At 37.3% G+C, this 22,488-nt stretch overlaps 1 protein-coding gene across 2 annotated transcripts in view; it reads right to left on the reverse strand.

Moving 5' to 3' along the window:
* Positions 1–22,488, reverse strand: part of LOC126335328 (luc7-like protein 3) — a 142,610-nt gene that overhangs the window by 76,974 nt on the left and 43,148 nt on the right. The window contains exons 5-6 of one of the 2 annotated variants that reach the window (XM_049998485.1): positions 18,817–18,995; positions 18,523–18,723 (exon numbers count right to left, since the gene is read on the reverse strand). In XM_049998485.1, coding sequence (XP_049854442.1) covers positions 18,720–18,723; positions 18,817–18,995 — 183 coding nt within the window. In that variant the 3' untranslated portion in view covers positions 18,523–18,719. Of the gene's footprint in view, positions 1–18,522; positions 18,724–18,816; positions 18,996–22,488 lie in introns of those variants that run through there. The other variant, XM_049998484.1, reaches the window with a different exon arrangement.

Genomic DNA, 22,488 nt, shown 5'->3' on the forward strand with positions numbered 1-22,488 from the left:
GAAAGCTTTTACGTTCCATTACAACCAACCTGAAATGATCCTATAATACTACTGAATACGTGAGGACCAACGAAATGTTGACTGGACTTACAGGGCACTGCTCCTAGATCCAGTACACACTATTCAAACCCATCACATGTGGGATAAGAATATTGGCCATGTGTTACGCAAAAAATCTTTACAACAGTAATATTGAAGTATGTGCGGGAAAGCAGCCAGATGGACCATTTCAAGTATCAAAGAGACCAGTATAAATTGTAAAAAAAGCTGACAAGCAACAAATAGGTACACACAGAAAGGTCACCATTGACAACTGGTACACAAGCTGCCAGTTGTTAGAAGACATGTCAGAGTAAAAGTGACCATTCTAGGCACTCTTCGTAAGAACAAAAGGCAGATCCCACTTGTCTCTAAAAAAGTATCAAAATTTGGCTTTCAAGGTAATAAATTGTTTCTCATACTCAACAAAAAATAATCATTCAGTGATATTGTTGTCCACAATGCATGATATGGACGATATTTACCTCAAAACAGGAAAGCCAATCATCATTATTGATTACAATCGCACTAAAGGAGTGGATACTATGGACAAATTGATAGCAGGATACTATGTTTCTCGAATTACAGGTAGAAGGCCTCCGATCTTATTTTTATACTATGCTAAATATAGCTGGAATAAATTGCAAAATTTTGCATTCACTTTTCAAACCAGAAGGAACAATCAACATTTTTTGAAGACTTTAGTATTTGCACTGATGAATGAACACTTGAAAAATACATCGAAAATCATATCACTACCAACCAATGTTCCTAAATTTCTAAGAAGTCCATTCAGATGTCACTCACACCAGTGCAGTCAGAGAAGAGGAAGAAGGGCATTCCCTTGTGTGTGGAAGGGGGGAAAAAAAAAAAAAAAAAAAAAAAAAAAAAAAAAAAAAAAAAAAAAAAAAAAAAAACTCTATAATGAAAGTTTGTGTGAAGTGCAATAGGTTTACTTGACAAGCACATCAGATTACAGACCCTAGGTGTGTTACATGTCATCAAGAGGAGACCGACTGAAACATCATTTATTATTTTTGTGCAATTGATTTATTGTAGCTACAATATATTTCTAAAGAGTTAATAAAAAATAATTGAAATTAAAATGTATAGCTATCTTTATATTACTACTTGATTGTCATATATGAATTAAATAATGTATTTTCTCACTTTTTTACATATATGTATCATGAATTTCTTCATTCCGGTACTGATTAAAGCTTTTGAAACAAATGTACAAAAATATTATTGCAAAATATAAAATATTTAACAATTCCTAAAGAAATTATAACTGATTATAGGCGGTGGGGTACTGAATACCTCACGCGCCTACTCAAGCAAAAAACAGCAGGTCTGCTTAAGGTTAAACACACTTTCGGTTATTCATGGACAAAATGTACAAATATCACAAACGAAATAATGAACAGATTCCACAACATAAGGCTAAAGATTTTTTTCTTTGAAATCAACGTGTGTTAGAGTAAAGGGATATTGTGGGCTCATGGTAAAGATGGAGAAGTAATGGTGGTCCAAGAGAAAGGATTTTATTGACATACCCAAGCAGGTTATATATAAAACAACCTCTTGAGGAACAATTTTTTTTTCATCACAGCTAAATGGCACGGAAGATGACCACAGAGCAGAACTATTCAAATATTAAAACACTGTGGTTCTATGGTAGCAATGTGTGTACCAACTATTTCCTTCTGCCACCAGTATGTTGCTGTTTCTTGTCATTGTGTTATCCCAGTTTACCATGTACGTTTTCATCACGTATCAGTCACCAAAACTTTCATTTCTGCCCCTTGTTTACCTTCTGATCACTGCTTTCCAATGCTTTATTGAAGCAATCCAAAGAAATTCTCAGCTACCACTACTCTGATGGAATATTCTAAAATAGACACAACTTGGAGAATTCAGTCATAATCTTACAAAGTCAAGTACCAATGTAATTTCCAGATCACTACGAGGTTTAGGTGACATTCTTAATACCTGGACACAATGGTTTTATCAACACCTTTTCTTCTAATTATGGTGGTCCAAACTGAAGTGACTCTCAGTTTACAGAAGTTGGCATTCCTTGTCCTGTACTAGTTTAAACTCCACATAAGAGAATCTTTGTTAACAAGTGACCAACATTATTGCTGAAAGGAACACAGAGAGAAAACTGAGTGGAAGCTCGTCACATAATGATAACACAAATATTAAAACAAAGGAGTCACAGAAGTCAAGTTCCTAGAAGGCAAAAAATATTTACAGATAAGAGTCTACTTGCAGCAAAAACATTTAAGGACAAATCAGAAAACACACTTGACACAACTATGACAAAAGGCAACATGAAAACAATTTTCTTTGACAGCTATTTTCCATTAAAAGATTACTTAGCAAAAAATATATTTCCAGAAAATTTATTACATTTGGCTGCAATAGAACAATTTATCAATTTGCTACTGGTTTCAGTTACTGGCACAAAAAATTGGCTACTGCAAGTCACATGTGAATCATGTTGGACCACATAATTGCATTAACTGTCAGTTTCATAAGTAATAATACAGAAGGACATTCCTTTTCATGCACCAGCAGCCTTCCTCATGAACACACAACAGGGAACAGTTTCCTGATGTGCAGAAAGCATTGTTCTTTTACATTATTACTCACAACAATGATAGTTAATGTGATTTCATGGTTCAACACAATTGAAAAAAGACCTGCAGTAGCCAATTTTTCATGCAAGATGATGGTAAGTGACCAAAACCAAATTAATAAATTGTTCTAATGAACCTAAGAGTCATGAATTTCCTGAAATACATGTTCTCTGCTGACAGCTGCCCAAAGGAAACAAAAAAACAGACTACACTATAATATGACACAGCAAAAATGCATCTAACGTATTTATTCCAGTCTTTGATCACAATATCAATTCTTTTGAAGATGACCGGTTTCAGTCAGTAATGACCATCCTCAGATCTTTTCTACACCATGTCCTAAAGTGATAAGGCCGTAATGGCATCGTCAAATAGATCTAAAATAAGATGTAAAGTAGGCCACATCTATGCGACGATGCTGTGCTGCGTAAATTTATGTTTTGATGATGCCATTACGGCCTTTTCACTTTAGGACATGGTGTAGAAAAGATCTGAGGATGGTCATTACTGACTGAAACCGGTCATCGACAAAAGAACTGATATTGTGAACAAAGACTGGCATAAAAAACATTTGACAGTAATGGATCACTGTTCATATACACGACTATGTTTCAGCGGGTGCAAAAATATATATTAATCATGGAAAGTAACAGCCCAGCCATTGAATTTCATTGCAGACAATACTAAAGATTGTACTCACAAAGTTCAGAGTGTATATAGTGTAGTGCTCCCATGGGGAAGTCAACGCAGCATTAGTTTATCATGTGAAGGATCCCAGGTTTGAGCCCTGGTCATGCCACTACATGTGAAACTGTTATATGGGACATCATGTTCTGACATTTACAATCACTGTTCAGAGTCTCCAGCAATGTTCTACTGGCAGTCTGCTTTTACTTTGTTTATTTGAAAGAAGCAAACCTATAGTGTAAATTTGCAGTCTCATAGAATAACCACAAACAATGTGAACAAAATAAGAAAGAAACAGTTGTATCACACATGTGGAATTAATTAATTATATTATTAATAGTTTCACATGTACTACAGTACAAATACTGGCATGACAAGGGCTCCAACACAGGATCCTCTGTACAACAAACTGATGTTCTACCATCTTCCCCACGAGAGCACTAGATGAAAGAATTGGGGACTCATTAAAAAAATTAAAACCAGTGGTCAGTTGTGGAAGAAGTAGGTCGTCAACATATTATATCCCATATCATCTCTCTTCTGAGGAAGAATGAAACTGTCTGTGATCTATGAGTGTGATGCAATATATTTAATCACCGACTTCTGACAATAGTCAGCTAGTATGCAGATCTCCAAGCTGGTGTTACATGAGAGTTATGTAACACGCATTTACAGAAAACAAGCAATAACGAGATTGTGTTAGGCATGAAATCACTTAAGAGTGCAGTATGATGAAATATAAAGTTGGCTAACAATCTTAAGGATAATATATTAGTGCTGCACTCTGCCACCTGCGCAATTCGCACTTTGGGCAGTTGCTCTCCTGATAAATTAAAATACCTGTCAGCAAAATCAATTTACAACAATGGTGAAAGAAAGAAAGAAGCAAAACAATTTCTGGTTAATTTCATAACTAATGGTAATTTGACGGTTTGAAAAAAATAACACAGAAAAGAGTAGTAACGTGAATTTAGATTTAACATAGGAAATGAAGTGGAAAGAGAAACATCATTCTTCTCCGTGTAAAGCACTTTCATAACTAAATTGTAATGTAAGATGTTACGAAAGCATTCAATTATGCGGTCCATGTTACGTGTTGCATAATTTGGAAAATTATAAGGCTAGGAGAGACTCATCACTGGTAGATTTCACACATAGGACAGAGTGTTTCCTGCAGTAACAGAAAACAAGGAGCGAACTGACTGTGTGCTGTAAAGTTAAGAGTACCACACAGTTCAGTTACTCTACTGTTTTCTTAATACATATCAATTCTCTCCTATGAGATGTAAGAAATAACAGGAAAGTTTTCTAGTTGTAAAGGACAGGCATGATTATGAAAGACACACAATATAAATGTAAAACAAAATGTAGCAGATATGGTAATGGGTAATATCAGCTCATGAATTATAAAGAATGCTGAACACTTAACTGCTGAAAAACTTAGTACCTGAAAAAGAAGGGGGGGGGGGGGGGGGGGGGGTACTTGGAACTCATCTTGTGACAGAATTGATATGTATCAAGAAAACAGTAGAGGAACAAAACTTTGTGTGGCATCCTTACTTTACAGCATTTTTATCAGTTTAAAATTTGCTCTGAGATTTTTTTGAATAATCCCATTCACGAAGCTTATTCTCAGTCTAATATGGAGTGATAAGATGGTCTGCAGTGTCATTTTGTCAACTTCATACAAGCTGCTGCGAAACTGTCCTGAAATTTTCAACTCTGCTTTCCCTTTAGACACATCCATCAACATCTTGGGGGTCAGCAATGTTGATTTACTCAAAACACTCTACAACAATCATTCATTTTTTGGTTTTGTTTAGTTTGCTTATAGATTTCTGCAGTAAATGATTTCATCTACTTATAATTTAGGTGTTCCTGAGTACCTCAGAGGAAAAGGTGTTCATTTATAGTTAATACGGAAGTGTTTCGTACTGTTCCAGAATATTCACTGTTACACAGCTGTCATATCCTGCCTGAGCAATGTCATGAAAATAAAATCACTTTATTCTGAATATATATTATTGTATATATGCGAAAGAACTTGCCCCCCTTCTAACAGCTGTGTACCGGTGTCTAGAGGAACGGAAGGTTCCAAATGATTGGAAAAGAGCACAGGTAGTTCCAGTTTTCAAGAAGGGTCATCGAGCAGATGCGCAAAACTATAGGCCTATATCTCTGACATCGATTTGTTGTAGAATTTTAGAACATGTTTTTTTGCTCGCGTATCATGTCATTTCTGGAAACCCAGAATCTACTCTGTAGGAATCAACATGTATTCCGGAAACAGTGATCGTGTGAGACCCAACTCGCTTTATTTGTTCATGAAACCCAGAAAATATTAGATACACGCTCCCAGGTAGATGCCATTTTCCATGGCTTCCAGAAGGCGTTCGATACAGTTCCGCACTGTCGCCTGATAAACAAAATAAGAGCCTACGGAATATCAGACCAGCTCTGTGGATGGATTGAAGAGTTTTTAGCAAACAGAACACAGCATTTTGTTCTCAATGAAGAGACGTCTACAGACATTAAAGTAACCTCTGGCGTGCCACAGGGGAGTGTTATGTTCCATTGCTTTTCACAATATATATAAATGACCTAGTAGATAGTGTTGGAAGTTCCGTGCAGCTTTTCGCGGATGATGCTGTAGTATACAGAGAAGTTGCAGCATTAGAAAATTGCAGCGAAATGCAGGAAGATCTGCAATGGATAGGCACTTGGTGCAGGGAGTGGCAACTGACCCTTAACATAGACAAATATAATGTATTGCAAATACATAGAAAGAAGGATCCTTTATTGTATGATTATATGATAGTGGAACAAACACTGGTAGCAGTTACTTCTGTAAAATATCTGGGAGTATGTGTGCGGATCGATTTTAAGTGGAATGATCATATAAAATTAATTGCTGGTAAGGCAGTTGCCAGGTTGAGATTCATTGGGAGAGTGCTTAGAAAATGTAGTCCATCAACAAAGGAGGTGACTTACAAAACAATCGTTCGACCTTTACTTGAGTATTGCTCATCAGTGTGGGATCCGTACCAGATCGGGTTGACTGAGGAGATAGAGAAGATCCAAAGACGAGTGGCATGTTTCGTCACAGGGTTATTTGGTAAGCGTGATAGCGTTACGGAGATGTTTAGCAAACTCACATGGCAGACTCTGCAAGAGAGGCGCTCTGCACCGCGGTGTAGCTTGCTATCCAGTTTTCGAGAGGGTGTGTTTCTGGATGAGGTATCTAATATATTGCTTCCCCCTATGTATACCTCCCGAGGAGATCACGAATGTAAAATTAGATTTGAGCATGCATGGAGGCTTTCCGGCAGTCGTTCTTCCCACAAAACATACGTGACTGGAAAAGGAAAGGGAGGTAATGACGGTGACATGTAAAGTGCCATCCGCACACACCGTTGGCTGGCTTGCGAAGTATAAATGTAGATGTAGATATCTACCAAAGTATTAAAAGAAATTTTGTGTTTTCTTGACAATGTGGCCTGGCACTTATCTACGGGCATAGCAGGTGACAATCCAGGTCACTACAGCGAAACAGCTACTGGCCAACGCCAGGAAGAAGTTGTAGGCGGCATTATCATGAGCTTCGTTGCATATTGTTATAATAAATTTTTTAGTGTTTTGAAATGAAATATGGTTACTATGTGTCACACAATTGAAGTATGATCTCGCTGTTTATACCATTTTAATCTTGGCCTTGGTCTAATATTGTGCACTGGTGTAATTGTTTTGACGTGAAATAAATTGATATCAGTGACGAAACATGTAAATGTGTATCTAGAGTTGAAGTATTTACTTTATCCAATAATTCCTGGTGGAGTAAACTAAGACAGTCATCACACAAGAATACAAATATTGAAATATATTAGGATTTAGCAGGAAGTGGTGACATAACTATAAGGCAAATTAACAATGGTTTGTGATGCTATAGAGTATATGCAAAAAAGAAGTCTGGGTGTTAATCCTTATCTATTGTACCATGCCAAAAGAACATTACTGTTTTTGATAATAGTTGTAAAGTCACAATTTGGTCCTGCCATTGTTAATGAGATAGTAACACCGTAACTTGTCAAAACATAACACGACAATGCAGTTCTCTGCTGTTTTCTATGTCTCCAACATATGGGTGTAATTTAATACTGGATGGTGATCTTTATGATTACGCAAGTGAGCTGAAGCACTGTAATTGTTTTATCCCCATCCCTTGAATATACTTTCCATTAAACCATTTCACCTGTTTGGGCTTTCGCAGATTTTTGTGTATTTGGTCTTCACAAAATGCTGCTTTCTCAATTTATGTGGATCTATTCCATACTAAAAGAACTGTTGAAAAGTAAATAAAAGAAAATAAGGGCAACTGTAGAAGAGGAGGGACTGGAAGACAAACTATTGAAGATTATGCTTTGCAGCCAGGAGACCACCTGATTCAGTTTGTTAAAACTCTGGTACTGGCAGGAGCAAGTGGCTACTATGAAAGGCTACACAGGGTGGCAACAGAGATTACTGAACACCCAAGTAAATTTAATCAGAAAGAGGAGGGTGTGAAACTGAGCAGTACCTGGATTCCAGTACTGAAGAAGATGTGTACCACTCTTCCACCAGGTGTGATATCAATAGCAAACACCAGCAACTGATAACAGCCAACTGCACTCGAACTCAAAACAGGTGTCACCACAGATCTGCACAGAAGCACACGGAAATGGAATTTTACTTCACTCAGTAGCGAGTTAGGGTACGCACTAGACCTTCAAAAAACAACAACTGCCTTGTAGATGTCATCCAGATGGAGACAAAACATTGGATATAAATATGAACTTCATGTGACCACAGATTAATTAGCCAGAAAATTTTAACAAGTGTGACATTTGTGGCAGTCAACATTTACAGTTTACATAATGTGATATGTTTGGAGTTTATCTTGTATATAATCACTGCTGTCTGTGTGTAGTTCTTCCAATAGCCAAACTCAGATAGTTCATTACTGACCATCTACACAAGCTAAAATCTTCAAGAATCAGCACTGCAATCACAGACCTTTATGTACATGGATATATGTAAACCAATGAGAAATTAATCAGCAAGCAAAACTGGAATAGCAACTGTTGCACATTATTTATTCAGGGTGTATATGTGGACAAGGAAAAAAAAAATTCCCAGATTTCCCAGTTGAAAATACACTTTCTACCAGGTGAAAATACACTTATTCCGTGTTAAATGACAGTATACTTTTCCTCGGCACTGTAAAACTTACCAATCCGTACAATGTTTATGGTTTTCTACACAGGCATAGAATTTGCCAGCACTTTAGGAAACAAAACCCAGGGGGGGGGAAACACGTTTTGGAAAGATCTTTGATGTGCAGCAACATGTACGCTGCATTTCTTCGTTTTACAGAGGTATAAATTCGAATTCCACCAAACACTGCATGTTACTTTCCGAACCAATAGTAAGATCACTCTTAAGTAATGTGAACACACAAAAAGAAAAGTTAATGGTTTAAATTAATATACATAGTTTTACTAGAAGAAAAAAAAAGCTTTCACAAACAATATTCGTCTCTAAGATTAATGAGGTACAAGAGAAGCTAACCTTCCACATATAATGCTGATTATTTTGCGCGTGTTGCACTTTAAGATACATCACACAAATGTGCCAGTAAAATTTTTAATAACGACTTAAATGTCTGATCTTCTGGGCTCGAAAATCTTCTACATGGTCATCCTCAAAGAGTTGCTTTTTAATTGAGAGTCAAACGCTCTGTGATTTAAGAAATTCATTGTACATTCTCGCACATGGTTCATCTTGCATAAAAGGAAATTTACTTTGAAAGTAACACTTTTCAAACCACGATTCGCAATATTTTCCCATGACCTGTTAGAAACTGGTTCGTTTTAGCAGTTGCCAGAGAGCGCCAGATAACAGGCGTCACTGCGCCTATGCAGCTACAATGACGCAGGAAGCACGCATGTTCGTACGTGTAAAACATTAAAAGATCTTGCATTATGTCATAAGAGAAAAAAGTCATCAAAGGATACTTCAGCAGCATCAGAATTTCGTGAACTATACTAAAATGCATAATTCGGCTTAAAGTGCACAATCGTATGTCCAGATTCGGGTGTAAATTTTCTTGAGTACCAGTACTGTACTATTCATGTTTGATTCTTTAGTATGGCATAATGCCATACGAGCTAAAAGTTGGAAAACGTTCATTTGAAATGAAATGAACAGTTGAAACTAGCCAACAGTGTGAAATTAAACACTTCGTTTCAAATAAATTGACTGCCTCAGCGCAACATATTAATAAAAGCCAAACCTCTTTAGCAAACCGACAAAAATAACTTCATTGTTCAGAAAGGTGGAAATAAAACCTGAAAGTAACAACACATTTTAACCTTCCGTAATTATGCGAACGTATTTTAATTCATCTGGTAGGTCCCGACCACAGAAATCCGTTTTGCTTTCACTTAACGTGAATAAACGAAGAGGAAACAGCAAAATCACTAAACGTAAACACAGGTCACGTGGAGACTACCCACCACCCAACAACAACTCAAGACTGCTCTGTGCATCAGCCCTGGATCTACGATATTTCCGAACCGGAGCAATTACATAGTGGCACCCAGCCACACATCTGTTGTCTGTAGCCAGAAGAGGGAGAAGATACTACTCATAGGCGACTCAACTGCACATGCGCAAGAGCCCGCCCGCAACTACTCAAATGAATCAAATGTAAACAGCTGTCATGTCATGCTCATCGGAGGCAACTTCTTGTTAGGAAGCACTGCATATTCTTACTAAAGCCTTTGACATACTTTGGTGGGCGGACGCTTGTATGAGCACTGTGTTTTGTTGTTGTATATGGTGCATTTCCTTTGCGACTTCAAGTTTTATTTTCGTGTTTTCTGCTGCAGCATTATTCTACAGAAGTGGGATACAGTAATATCCTTCGTTAGAGTATTGGTTCTTACCAGTCAAAATCACAAAAATTTAACTGTTAACTAGAACAAGGAAAAATTCCCAGAATTCTAAAATATTCCCGGGTTTTTCCCGGTTTTCTTCTGGACGAAAAAATTGCCGGGTTTTTCCTGGATCTCCCGGGTCGTATACACACTTATTTGTTGAGTGTAGGATGATGCTTTCAAAATTTTTAAACTTGAAGTGTGATAAATTCTTCTTTGTGGATATAAATCCTTACCTCTTCTCCATTCTTCCTGCGTTTTGACATCAATAGCAATATTAGAAAGAGGATTAACACTCAGGGCAAGGAGTTTATGTTTGCATTCCCTCTTCTCTCCGACAACAATATGTTCTCAGACTGCAGTTGACACCCTTATCTATAAATTTAACAGCTGATCGTAGATGATATTGTCTGCCTTTTCCTCATTCCTCAACATCTATTACAGTGGAGAAAGGAACACAGGTGTACCATAATGACTAATGCCTCAAATGTCATTTGCCACTATGAGTACATTGTAAAATAAATTAATATCCATATGAAGTATCTGTACATAAACCCTTTATGGTATTCACACTTTTTCATTTTCAATTCTGCCACATGTCAGAGAAAAATATACTATGGCACTCATATTTACTATACATTTAGCATGCACTTTAACAGGGTAATAGCATCTGAATAATAATGCAGGATAATACAAGCTTTCCCCCCTCTTAAGCATAATTGTGAAAATTAGAAAGAAAGATCATACAACACAGTCTCAGTTCAAATCACACTTGCATTCCAACTAACCTATTTACAAACACCACACATTACTATCCATGAAATATGAAATTTAGAACACAGTTTTTGGTTTCAAATGTGCCATTAAAACACTGTCAGATTAATACGGAAGAAGACTAAAATAATTACGCGGGAAATTGCGACTACCAAACGCCACACAATTTACCTACAACCCAAAACTGTGTTTATGTCTGTGTATAAAACAATTAGTTTAAATTTGAAATGTGGACATCACAATCATTACACATTTGCGAATCAAATGGTAGTGTCTTATATACAAGTATGTTAACTCCTTAACATAAAATCCTAAGTTATCTCGTTTTTATTATTTTAATAGAACTTAAAATTCCAAGTATACTCAGGCAGCTTAACATCAAACCTTTAAAAAATAATTTAAAAAATTAAAAAATAAAACAATTCTTATGTCCGTCTCGGCGCTGATAGTTCATTCAGTGTTTGGTCACAAGAGAACATCCGTTTCTATGTTTGTAGCCTGATGTCATGTTTCGGTTGAGGTGTCTGCCACTAGGTTTCATCTTTACTGTGCAAAGCTATGGATACTTAACAACAAAATGTGCACTTTCAGCCTCTGTCCTTTATTATTGTTTAGGCAGTGCACAAAACAAACAAAAAATTACTGGCTATAGAGATCGTGGGTCTGCCATTGAATTTAGGATCTTAGAAAGTGAAGAAGAATGTGGTATTACTTCATTAGAGACAGAGTGACAACAGTTCGTCATCCGACTGACTGCTGCTCACCAGTGGTAAGAGAGATATATGCCCACTGTCCTCAACTCCTCCAATATTTCTGTTCACAGGAAATCATTGTGAAATATGTGGTTGAACTTCATATCTACACAGAAACTAAAAATGATTAAGTTTCAGGATAATTTAGCCTACGTCCAGTGCACAAGTATATTCAGGATTTTGTTAATAGTGATCTTGAAAAATTTGTAATGCATTATTTTGAGTTTTAAAAGCTATACTATTATTTATCTATATAATGTCATTCACTATAAAATGTCTTTCATTAATAAAAAGCCTATTTTTTGGAACGCAGTATGAAAAAAATTCATCTTGCGCAGTTAAAAACATTTCAACTTGCCTGGATATTCACGAGAAAGCACACTACAACTGTTGTTTGCTTCATCAGCCATATATTAATATATATCTGCCCCATTTACTTATCACTGTCCCTTAATACCTATCAGTTCTGGTACACAGTAGAATGTCACTTCCTTCACCACCCATGAATGTGTAGACAGCATTCCCATATAGTATGAACATTTGCAGGATGCTTGGAAGAGAAAGGGTCTTTGAGTGAAGAATATTACAGAACAAATGCGCTTAATTTGCTTTAGTGCGCTCGAATTTGTACGCACCATTATGAAATTAATTTTATGAGTGTCTGGAGGACATAATCAAGGGATAACATGAAACAGCCAGTCTAATTACAGTGCTCATTAAAATTGCCACATAATATTAATTTAAAAACACACCCTGGAGTAGTTTCTTTTGTGCAACATTAGATGTAAAATATATCTGGTCCTTGTAGCAGCCATAGGGCACTTGACGTGTACCCTGGATTAGGACTGGAAATGGTCCAACCTAGTATCACCACATATTTTGAACAGAAATCAAATGAGAGCCATTGATTTATGGATACTGGTTATGTGGCAAAGGAAGCTACAGTATGAAGTGCGTGATTATGGAACTGACAATCACATCTCTCTCTGAAGCATCACAGGGAGCTGTGCAGGTGACAAGTGGCCACTGCTCAGTCTTGGCACAAGCTAGGTACAAGGATTGCCATGCATATACTCATGGTTTGTTTAATTCTCTCATGATCAGTAGTGTAACTAATCTTCAAAAATTTAAGTCTTGCACCGGGGTTCTGAAATTTGTCCAAGGCCGTACAAAACTTTTATGAATTTCGAGCAACTGTGAACTGTCTCCTACCCATGACCTATTAATAACATCATGTGGTTCAATGGCCTGGACCAAGTCTTTCAATTGGGCATTACTTCAGCAACTGCATGTCCCTTAACTGGCCCAGTTATCCAAACAGAGAAAGGGTTTGATGAGGAATCCAAACCACATGTCATTTCTGGCAAATCCTTACATCGTTGAGGTCCGATCGACATTCGATCCTGAAATCTCTCGATTTCCAAGTATGCACTTTTACAGCTAAACTATCAGACCTGACCCATGACCTGAAACTAAGACATTTCAGATGTTCATCTTGAGTGGTTTTCCTTAGATATGATACTCAAGACAGTTTAAAATTATACACATGGCTCAGAAACTACAAATCTATAAATTTAACAACAGTTGTGATGAAGCAAGCTGTGATCTCTTTACTTCCTTTCTGGTTTTGGCATCTGCCTCCTTAAATTCATTTTTTTTAATTTTTGACTTAGTATTATTAACATACATGAGTATAATCTGCATTTTCATAAAAGAGAAAGGCTGTCCCTCAGTTCTAAAAAATATAGCACCAGATCTAATTTTGGGCTTAGTTTCGTGTATGCGATTAATTTCCTAATTATTTTGACTGTTCCTAGTTCTTTTTTATAGGGTGAAATGAGTAATTGTTTCATGACTTAAATGCTTTTGTTGTCTAATAAACAAATATAAATTGTGTTCTAGTTATAAACATTTGGAAGAAAAACTACTAGGATTCTTAAAGTATTTTTTGGCTCTATTTGAAAATGTATTAGTGAAGCCTGCTCTTATTTAATACCAAAACAATTACCAGATTTGTCAAAAGGTTGATTGTTAACTATATCTGTTAATTTCATTATTTAAACGATTTGGCCTAACCTTTGTGATGGAAGGAACTGTTAAAGAGGAGGAAATTTTCTATGTATTCAGTTAATTGGATGAGTTATGTTTCAATTGCAATTTCTGTAACTTTAACACTGAACAATGTATAGTTTCAGTGCCTATTATTGTGAAGATATATAAATGCCTGAATTTTGGTCCTGAGACAGTCTGTCCACAGCCGATTTTCAGATGGGAGGTCTGTATCATTAGAATAACAATAATGCATTAACATTGGAATTAGTGTAACACAAATAGGTTGTGTGTTAAAACAATGACAGTGTCTGTTCAATTGATTTGAGAAATAATATCACACATACTGTATTATTATTTCGAAAGAGTTGTGAACTGTGTGGTTAGGTATTTACTGCTCATAGATGTTCAACAGAAAACTATTGTAGCAGAATGCTGATGTTTGCCTGCAAACTGTCAATGAGGCTTATCAAAAGTTAACCAATAGTGAAATGACCTTATAACTGAGTAATACTGGGGGATTGTGAGCAGTGAAAGTAAAGAACTGTGAAACAAAGCTGTACAACTGTCGGCTAAATCATTTACAGTAGTCAGTATTGAATTTCCACTCCATTTTTTAGCCAGCATAATAACAATGCCATACGTTGACACCAAGGACTATCAACGAAGAAATAAAGCAAGTGAATGCCACACAGTGTCCTCCCATTTGCAGGACTCTTTCAGAACTGAATGAGATTTTCACTCTGCAGCAGGGTGTGCACCGATACGAAACTTCCTGGCAGATTAAAACTGTGTGCCCGACCGAGACTCGAACTCGGGACCTTTGCCTTTCGCGGGCAAGTGCTCTACCATCTGAGGTTTGGAAGGTAGGAGACGAGGTACTGGCAGAAGTAAAGCTGTGAGTACCGGGCGTGAGTCGTGCTTCGGTAGCTCAGATAGTAGAGCACTTGCCCGCGAAAGGCAAAGGTCCCGAGTTCGAGTCTCGGTCGGGCACACAGTTTTAATCTGCCAGGAAGTTTCTTTCAGAACTATTTGTGCACTTACAATACTTTGGTTTGAGGTAGGGTTTTGGAGTTGCCCCCACCCATGAGTTGGCAAATTATCCTGTCACTCATATTCATACATTAAAGTGTGCATGGAACATTTCCTTTTTAAGATGCTGCAAAATTCTGTTTTGGGTTTGGTTATGAACACGTAAAATATCACTAACCTGAGACAGAAGTTGTAACCTCACTGTAAAAAACATTCACCTGACTTGCAATGCACCCTTTCAAGACTGATATGTGCATCCATGATGATTTTTTTATGTTATAATCATTAGGCTGTGCTCCCAAGTATATTTCTGCACCCAATGTTCCTTGTTCCAATGGACCATGAGGTAATGCTCAGAATGCAAAAATTATCAAAATCACCTGACATGTCTAAGTTACTAGATGTTGCGCGTGCGTGTGTGTGTGTGTGTGTGTGTGTGTGTGTGTGTGTGAGAGAGAGAGAGAGAGAGAGAGAGAGAGAGAGAGAGAGAGAGATTCAAGTGATCACAACAGCATCAGATAATGAGTCATAATCTTTTAATAAAACTAACATTCTCATTTTTAATTATTAATCATATGAAAATTTGAGTATTTACAAAAAATTCAAATTTGGTACAAAAACGCAAACCTCAAGACTGAATAAAGCTAATCACCACAGAGAGGATGTGGTTGGCAGCAGACAGGTACATTTAATAACACAGTTAGATTTTAGCTATCAGAAACTAATTAAAGACTTCGTCCAATAGCTAAAATTGAGCAGGCTACTATTAAATGTGCCTCCCCGTCATTTGACACCACATCTATGTCGTGAGTAGCATTCTATTCTAATACTGACATTGATCTTTTACCGTGGATTTTCGTTATACACAAGTTGTGTGAGAAAACTAACAAGATTTATTTTATTCAAATAAAAATATCGTCCCATTCAAAGTAGTTCCTTTCAGCCAATGTACACAGCAGAAATGTCATTCCAGTCTGGGTAGCAACACTGAAAGGTTTCAATCGGTAGGGTCTTTAACATGTCAGTCCTTTTAAGACATTTTTCAATTTTGGGAAAAGAAAACAGTCACAAGGACTCAGCTCAAATGAATAGGGGGGCTGCAGAAAAACAGGAATGCCTTCTGAGGGAGAAAACACCATAATGGAGGGGCTCTTTGACACAGGGCATTGTCAAGATGCAGCATCCGCATGTCTGCAATGTACAGTGTCACTTGATTCACCCTTTTCCCGAGCCTTTCAATTACATCTTTGTAAACCACTTGGTTGACAGTTTGACATGACAAAAATCTCACAAGAGTTAGCACACATTTTATATTTTCATCAGTTTGTGATGTTGATTGTCTCCCTGAACAATGTTCATCTTCAGCATATACTCAGCCTTCAAAAAATGATTTGTGCGAGTGAAAAACTCGTGCTCTTGAAAAGAAATGTTCCCCATAGACCAGTTCCAACTTTCAAAGGACACACTCATGGATTTCCCAAGTTTAACACAAAACTGTTTGCGTAACGTTCCTCTAAATTTGCTGTTCCATTTTCATAACACACAACACAAACACAGTTGCACTGATGACATTCTCGAAAATCACTTGATGGCTGTACAGAACAAACTCCGACTGAGCATCTGTTAGGAATGAATCCACCAGTCTACACAAGAACAGCAGCAGATCGTTCAGTGTTGTCACTCATTACTCTTCTCACACCCCTTGTAGATATATAAAAACAATATGAAATAGGCTAGATTGCTAGTCACTCTATAAACTGGATGCCGGCAATAGACCTGCACATTTAAAAGTAAGCTTTCATGGAGTCCTCCTTCACTCACACACACACACACACACACACACACACACACACACACACACACACTGCATAACCAATTGCCTCTGTGCAACTCTTAAGCCCCGACGTGTGCGTGTGTGTGTGTGTGTGTGTGTGTGTGTGTGTGTGTGTGTGTGTGTGTGTGTCGGGGGTTACATGTCAGGGAGGACTGTCCAATTGATTAATCCACTTTAAAATATGCGTGTCTGCTGTTCAATGCCTTGTCTATGGTGGTGGGCAACACTATCCCATTGCATATAGTTGTTATTGCACAAATTTCACATTATATAAGCTGGCTAAGCTTGCTGAGCTATTTGGCATTTAGTATCACCCAGGATTAATACAAATTTCTGGAACAGAATCTGGTAATTGAGATATCACACATGAATTGTTAATATAAGCAGCAGTTAATGTAAGTGCATACATCAGTATACATAATTTTGTGAGTTTTCTAATTAGTACTAACAAGTAAATCCCCAATTCTTTAAAGAATCTATCATGTATAGCTCCGCTCCAAATGTCCAATAACTTTACAAATGAGTCAGAGTCTTAAATATTCGATGTTATACATATAATTGAGAAAAACTTTGAAAAGGTTTGAAATTATGCCATTAAACTTGCTGGAAGTCGCTAAATGCTCTCATTGTGAAACACTGGATGAAAAAACTCGGGTAATTTACTCTCCATGTTAAGCAACAGCAACTTTTTCATGCATCTCTATGTTTATCGCATCATATCGCGGTGAATTGTGTATCACGCAATGATATAATATTTCAGGTACATATGGATACCGTCTGCAAACTGTGTTGTGAATTTAGTCAGTAGTAAAGAAGTATTAATTAAAATGTCATCTGATGCTCAAGTTTTACTGCATGAACAGCAAAAATGTAATAAGCAATACACTTTTTCCTTTCATCGTTTCCTGGAGGTGTCAGAAAGACAAAGTTTCATTAAAATTTGAAATTATGTGTAAAGTTTGTTGCAAACTACTAAGCGCTCTGATTCTTAAGTATTGGGTGAAAAAGGTCCAGGTATTTGCACGCTGTCAGTTACACTGTCTTAAAACTGTTTCTAACTGCAATACTTGTCTTATTGTGTTAAACTTTTAACAATAGATTATACCTCTTAATGAGCAGATTATGACAGTATTATGAATCTTTAAATTTGATCAATAATTGTGAAATGTTAAGAATAAAATTTTTGTTGCCCTTGGAAGCTGTCTTATACGCATCCTTCAGCTGGTTCTGGGATTCCGGGATAGTCACTTAGTAATATAATGTGTTTTATTTTCGTGCTGTTTTTTATGTGGAATTATCAAGTATTTTAGTGAACAAAAATTATGTGTACCTTCTAAGCTTCTTTAATAGTTGTCTCACTCTCAATTTGAGTGTGTCTTGGTTGCCAGATCACTGGAAATGTGGAACGTCATGTACGAGAAAATGGATTTAATTTTTTTTATTTAATTGTACAATTACAAAATTATACTGAATAAGGGTTTGCACACATCACTTCAAAGACTGCTCAAGATCTTGTCATTTGTCTTTCTTAAACATGTAAAAGACTTAAAAATTTGTTTCAGAAATTATAGAAATAACAGATGATAAATTCTATCCAGAAAACACAAAGGTGAGGACATAGATTCCAGAATATACAAAGTTTGTTTCTGCACAAAATTTTATAGGAAACACTGAACAGGAAAGTGTAGGACGAAATATTCGAGCAGGTTTCAGTAAATGTACAAATACAAAGCAGAGTCAAGATGCCAGGCAGCATGTTCCAAGTTTTATTATTAAAGGAAAACAAAAACGTCTGTCTGATCTTAGACAAAGTGTCACCATTACAATGACAAGAGGGAGATAATCCCATGTGTTATGTATCACTGTAACACCTAGAACCACAACTGCAACTTTCATTTGTTTCAGTACATATCATTGTGCTTCCTCTTGACATTTACCTAGTACATGCAGAATAATAAGCATTACACATGGGGAATTCTTTCATCTTTCAGATCAATACAGTAACAACAAATTAATAAATTACTACAAACCTGGATCTTCGAGAACGTGATCGTCTCTCTTCCTCTTCTCTCATTCTACGGTGTTCATCCCTTTCTCTGCCCCTTTCACGATTCCTTTTCCGTTCTTCTTCTTCCCTCAATCGATTCCGTTCTCTTCTTTCCTCTTCACGTTTCTTTTCTTTTTCCTCACGAGCTTTCTGACGTGCTGTCTGAAGCAACACACAATATTCAAATTACACAAAGAAAGTAGTCAAAATCCTTGGCTACTAGGTATCTGCAGTCGGCAGTATGAGTAACAAAATTAAAGCAGTTGGCAGTATGAATAACAAAATTAAAACAAACTATCAAAGATGCTCATGAGACGCAACATAGTTGTAACCAGCATTACTTTATAATTACAAATAAAAATGCAGTACAAACACACAAAGATTCATGATGCTCATGAGCCACAGTTGGGTCCCTCTCAGAGCAAGCCCCACGCGCCTGGTGTACGTCACTTCTTGCGGCCTGGAGCAGATTGGTGCCAGGGTGTGTGGTGGAGCCATGATGGGCAGTGAGAAGCAGCAGCGGATCGGATGGGTAGTTGGTGTTCTGAAGTCGGACCAGGGGGAGGTAGCCGCGCAGAGCCCGTGGGCAGTATGTGCCCTGTGGCTGAATCTGATGTGCTATGGAGTGATTGGTAGCCTTTTAAATTTTTGCCATTTTTAATAGTTGTGGACATGGGTGTTATCTAAAGATGGAACATTTGTGTGGTCTTGGCAATTTGAATTTGCTGTTGGTTCCTTGGTGGAAATCATCTTATACAAGGAGCTTTCTGATCCGATAAATTACTCGATTTGAGTAATGTTGCTCAACTTAATACCTTGTACATTGAAGGTCTCCGAGGGGAAAGATTGGTCTGACGTGACAGAAGAAGAAACAGGAGTTTAAAGAGATAGGGGATCCAGTATTAGAATCAGAAATGAAAAGAGCTTTAGAGGACTTAAGATCAAATAAGGCAGAAGGGATAGATAACATTCCATCAGAATTTCTAAAATCATTAGGGCAAGTGGCAACAAAACAACTATTCACACTGATGAGTAGAAAGTATTAGTCCGACGACATACCATCTGAGGTTTGGAAAAGTATCATCCATACAACTCTGAAGACTGCAAGAGCTGACAAGTGCATGAATTATCGCACAATCAGCTTAATAACTCATGCATCCAAGTTGCTGACAAGAATAATATACAGAAGAACGGAAAAGAAAATTGAGGATGTGCTAGATGACAATCAGTTGGGCTTTAAAAAAGATAAAGGCACCAGAGAGGCAATTCTAACATTGCGGTTCATAATGGAAGTAAGACTAAAGAAAAATCAGGACATGTTCGTAGGATTTGTTGACCTGGAAAAAGCGTTTGACAAATTAAAATTGTGCGAGATGTTTGAAATTCTGAGAAAAGTGGGGGCAAGCTATAGGGAGAGATGGGTACTATACAGTACGTACAACAGTCAAGAGAGAATAGTAAGAGAGGACAACTAAGAATGAAGTGCTCGGATTAACAAGGGTGTAAGACAGTGATGTAGTCCCCCCCCATTGTTCAATTGGTGCACGGAAGAAGCAATGACGGAAATGAAAGAAAGGTTCAAGAGTGGAACTAAAATTCAAGGTGAAAGGATATTCCTGATATGATTCACTGATGGCATTGCTATCGTGAGTGAAAGTGAAGAAGAATTACATAATCTGCTGAATGGAATGTGCGATCTAATAAAGTACAGAATATGGATTGAGAGCTAATCTATGAAAGACGAAAGTAATGAGAAGCAGCAGGAATGAGAACAGCGAGAAACTTAAGATTAGGATTGATGGTCACGAAGTGGACGAAGTTAAGAATTCTTTTACCTAGGCAGCAAAATAACAAATGACAGACAAAGCAAGGACGACATGAAAAGTAGACTAGCACTGACGGAAAGGGCATTCCGGGCTAAGAGAAATCTACTAGTATCAAAAATAGGCCTTAAGTTAAGGAGGAAATTTCTGAGAAAGTATGTCTGGAAAACAGCACTGTATGGTAGTGAAACATGGACTGTGGGAAAACCAGAACAGAAGAGAATCGAAGCATTTGAGATGTGGTACTACATGTGAATGTTGAAAATTAAGTGGACTGATAAGGTCAGGAATGAGGAGGTTCTGCACAGAGTTGGAGAGGAAAGGAATATGTAGAAAACACTGACAAGGAGGAAGCACGGGATAATAGGACATCTTAAGAGATCAGGGAATTACTTCCATGGTACTAGATGGAGCTGTAGAGGGCAAAAACTGTACAGGAAGACAGAGATTGGAAAATATCCAGCAAATAACAGAGTACCTGGGTTGCAAGTGCTACTCTGAGATGAAGAGTTCGGCATAGGAGAGAATATGGGGCGGGCTGCTTCAAACCAGTCAGAAGACTGGTGACCACAACAAAAGTTACCTTGGAAGGTGTTAAGGTAACACATAGCAACCAAAGACACTTGTTATTGCAATTCAGTTTCCAATGTTCAGCAGTGGATTCAACAATTTGGTAATGCTGTATATTGTTTCAAGTGTGACCATGTTTAGCCTTAGACCAAGTTTTTGAAGAGAATCATCTGAAGTACCTGTTGATCTGCACAAGTACTGTGGTAATGGGATTATATTAAATGAGAATGACAGTGGAATTTAGACGCTCCCTTAGTCTGTTCCAATTTTCTACTATTGTCGCATGCTTTGATTGCCTTGGACCTGGACCCATTGCAAGCTCATCATATTATGGCTGTTAATATCACCACTGTACATTGGCTTCATGGAACGCACTATCACTGGCTATCCGTGGGCTGCTTTCACTCAAGTTACATAAATTACTGTTTGAAATTTTGATGTTTGGGGCTTTACTGAGTCAAGTGCTCTTGTTGGACATCTGTTGAGCCCCAATGGGATGGCCACATACTGGTTAGTTGTGTATGAATCGCATGTGACATTTGAGATGTCTTCTGGACTTGTGAAAATATAGCCCGCTGATAACTAATTCACAGAGTGTAAAAAGCAAAAGGGTATAAAACTATTAAGTGTTACTATGCTCCGAAGGTTGATCATGTATTCTTTAGCTAGCAATTTGTGCGCTGAAGAATAAAAGAGATTTCTTCCCTGTCTCGGGGCTCATTACTAGCTCTACATGTTCAACTATTTCTTATTTAAATATTTTCATGGGGTGACCTTACCTTTTATTTACTTACATGTTTACCTTTGCTACAAGTTGGTTCTGAGTACTAATTATTGGTTCTCTTCCTTCTTAGCCACTATGCATACACACTCACTTACTGAATCACTTAAGTGTTTGCTAGGGTACACCTTAAAAGAATTTTCACTGTCTGTCTGGAGGCAGTTAATCTGTGCACATTTGTTCTCTTATTTATTACTTAACTGCTCACTGGAGCAAGATTTTAGGAAAGTTGCTCTGTCTGCCTGAAGGGAGACAGAGCACCTGTTTACTTTACTAAATTACCTAGATGCCCTGGGATGTGTATTTTAGGATTTTTTTTCCTAGTTTTCTTGAGCCAGCTGTATGTTACTTTGCCTTCCTGTATTGCTTTTAAGTTTTTAACCTTCTGAGATGAGTTATGCTGACAGGTGTAGAAGTATGAAACTGGAATTTCCCTATAGATGGGCCTAGCAGTCAGTGTAGAGCCCGTAAGACCGCGTCT

The sequence above is a fragment of the Schistocerca gregaria genome, chromosome 2, assembly GCF_023897955.1.
Source record: "Schistocerca gregaria isolate iqSchGreg1 chromosome 2, iqSchGreg1.2, whole genome shotgun sequence".
Classification (NCBI taxonomy): Eukaryota; Metazoa; Arthropoda; class Insecta; order Orthoptera; family Acrididae; genus Schistocerca; species Schistocerca gregaria.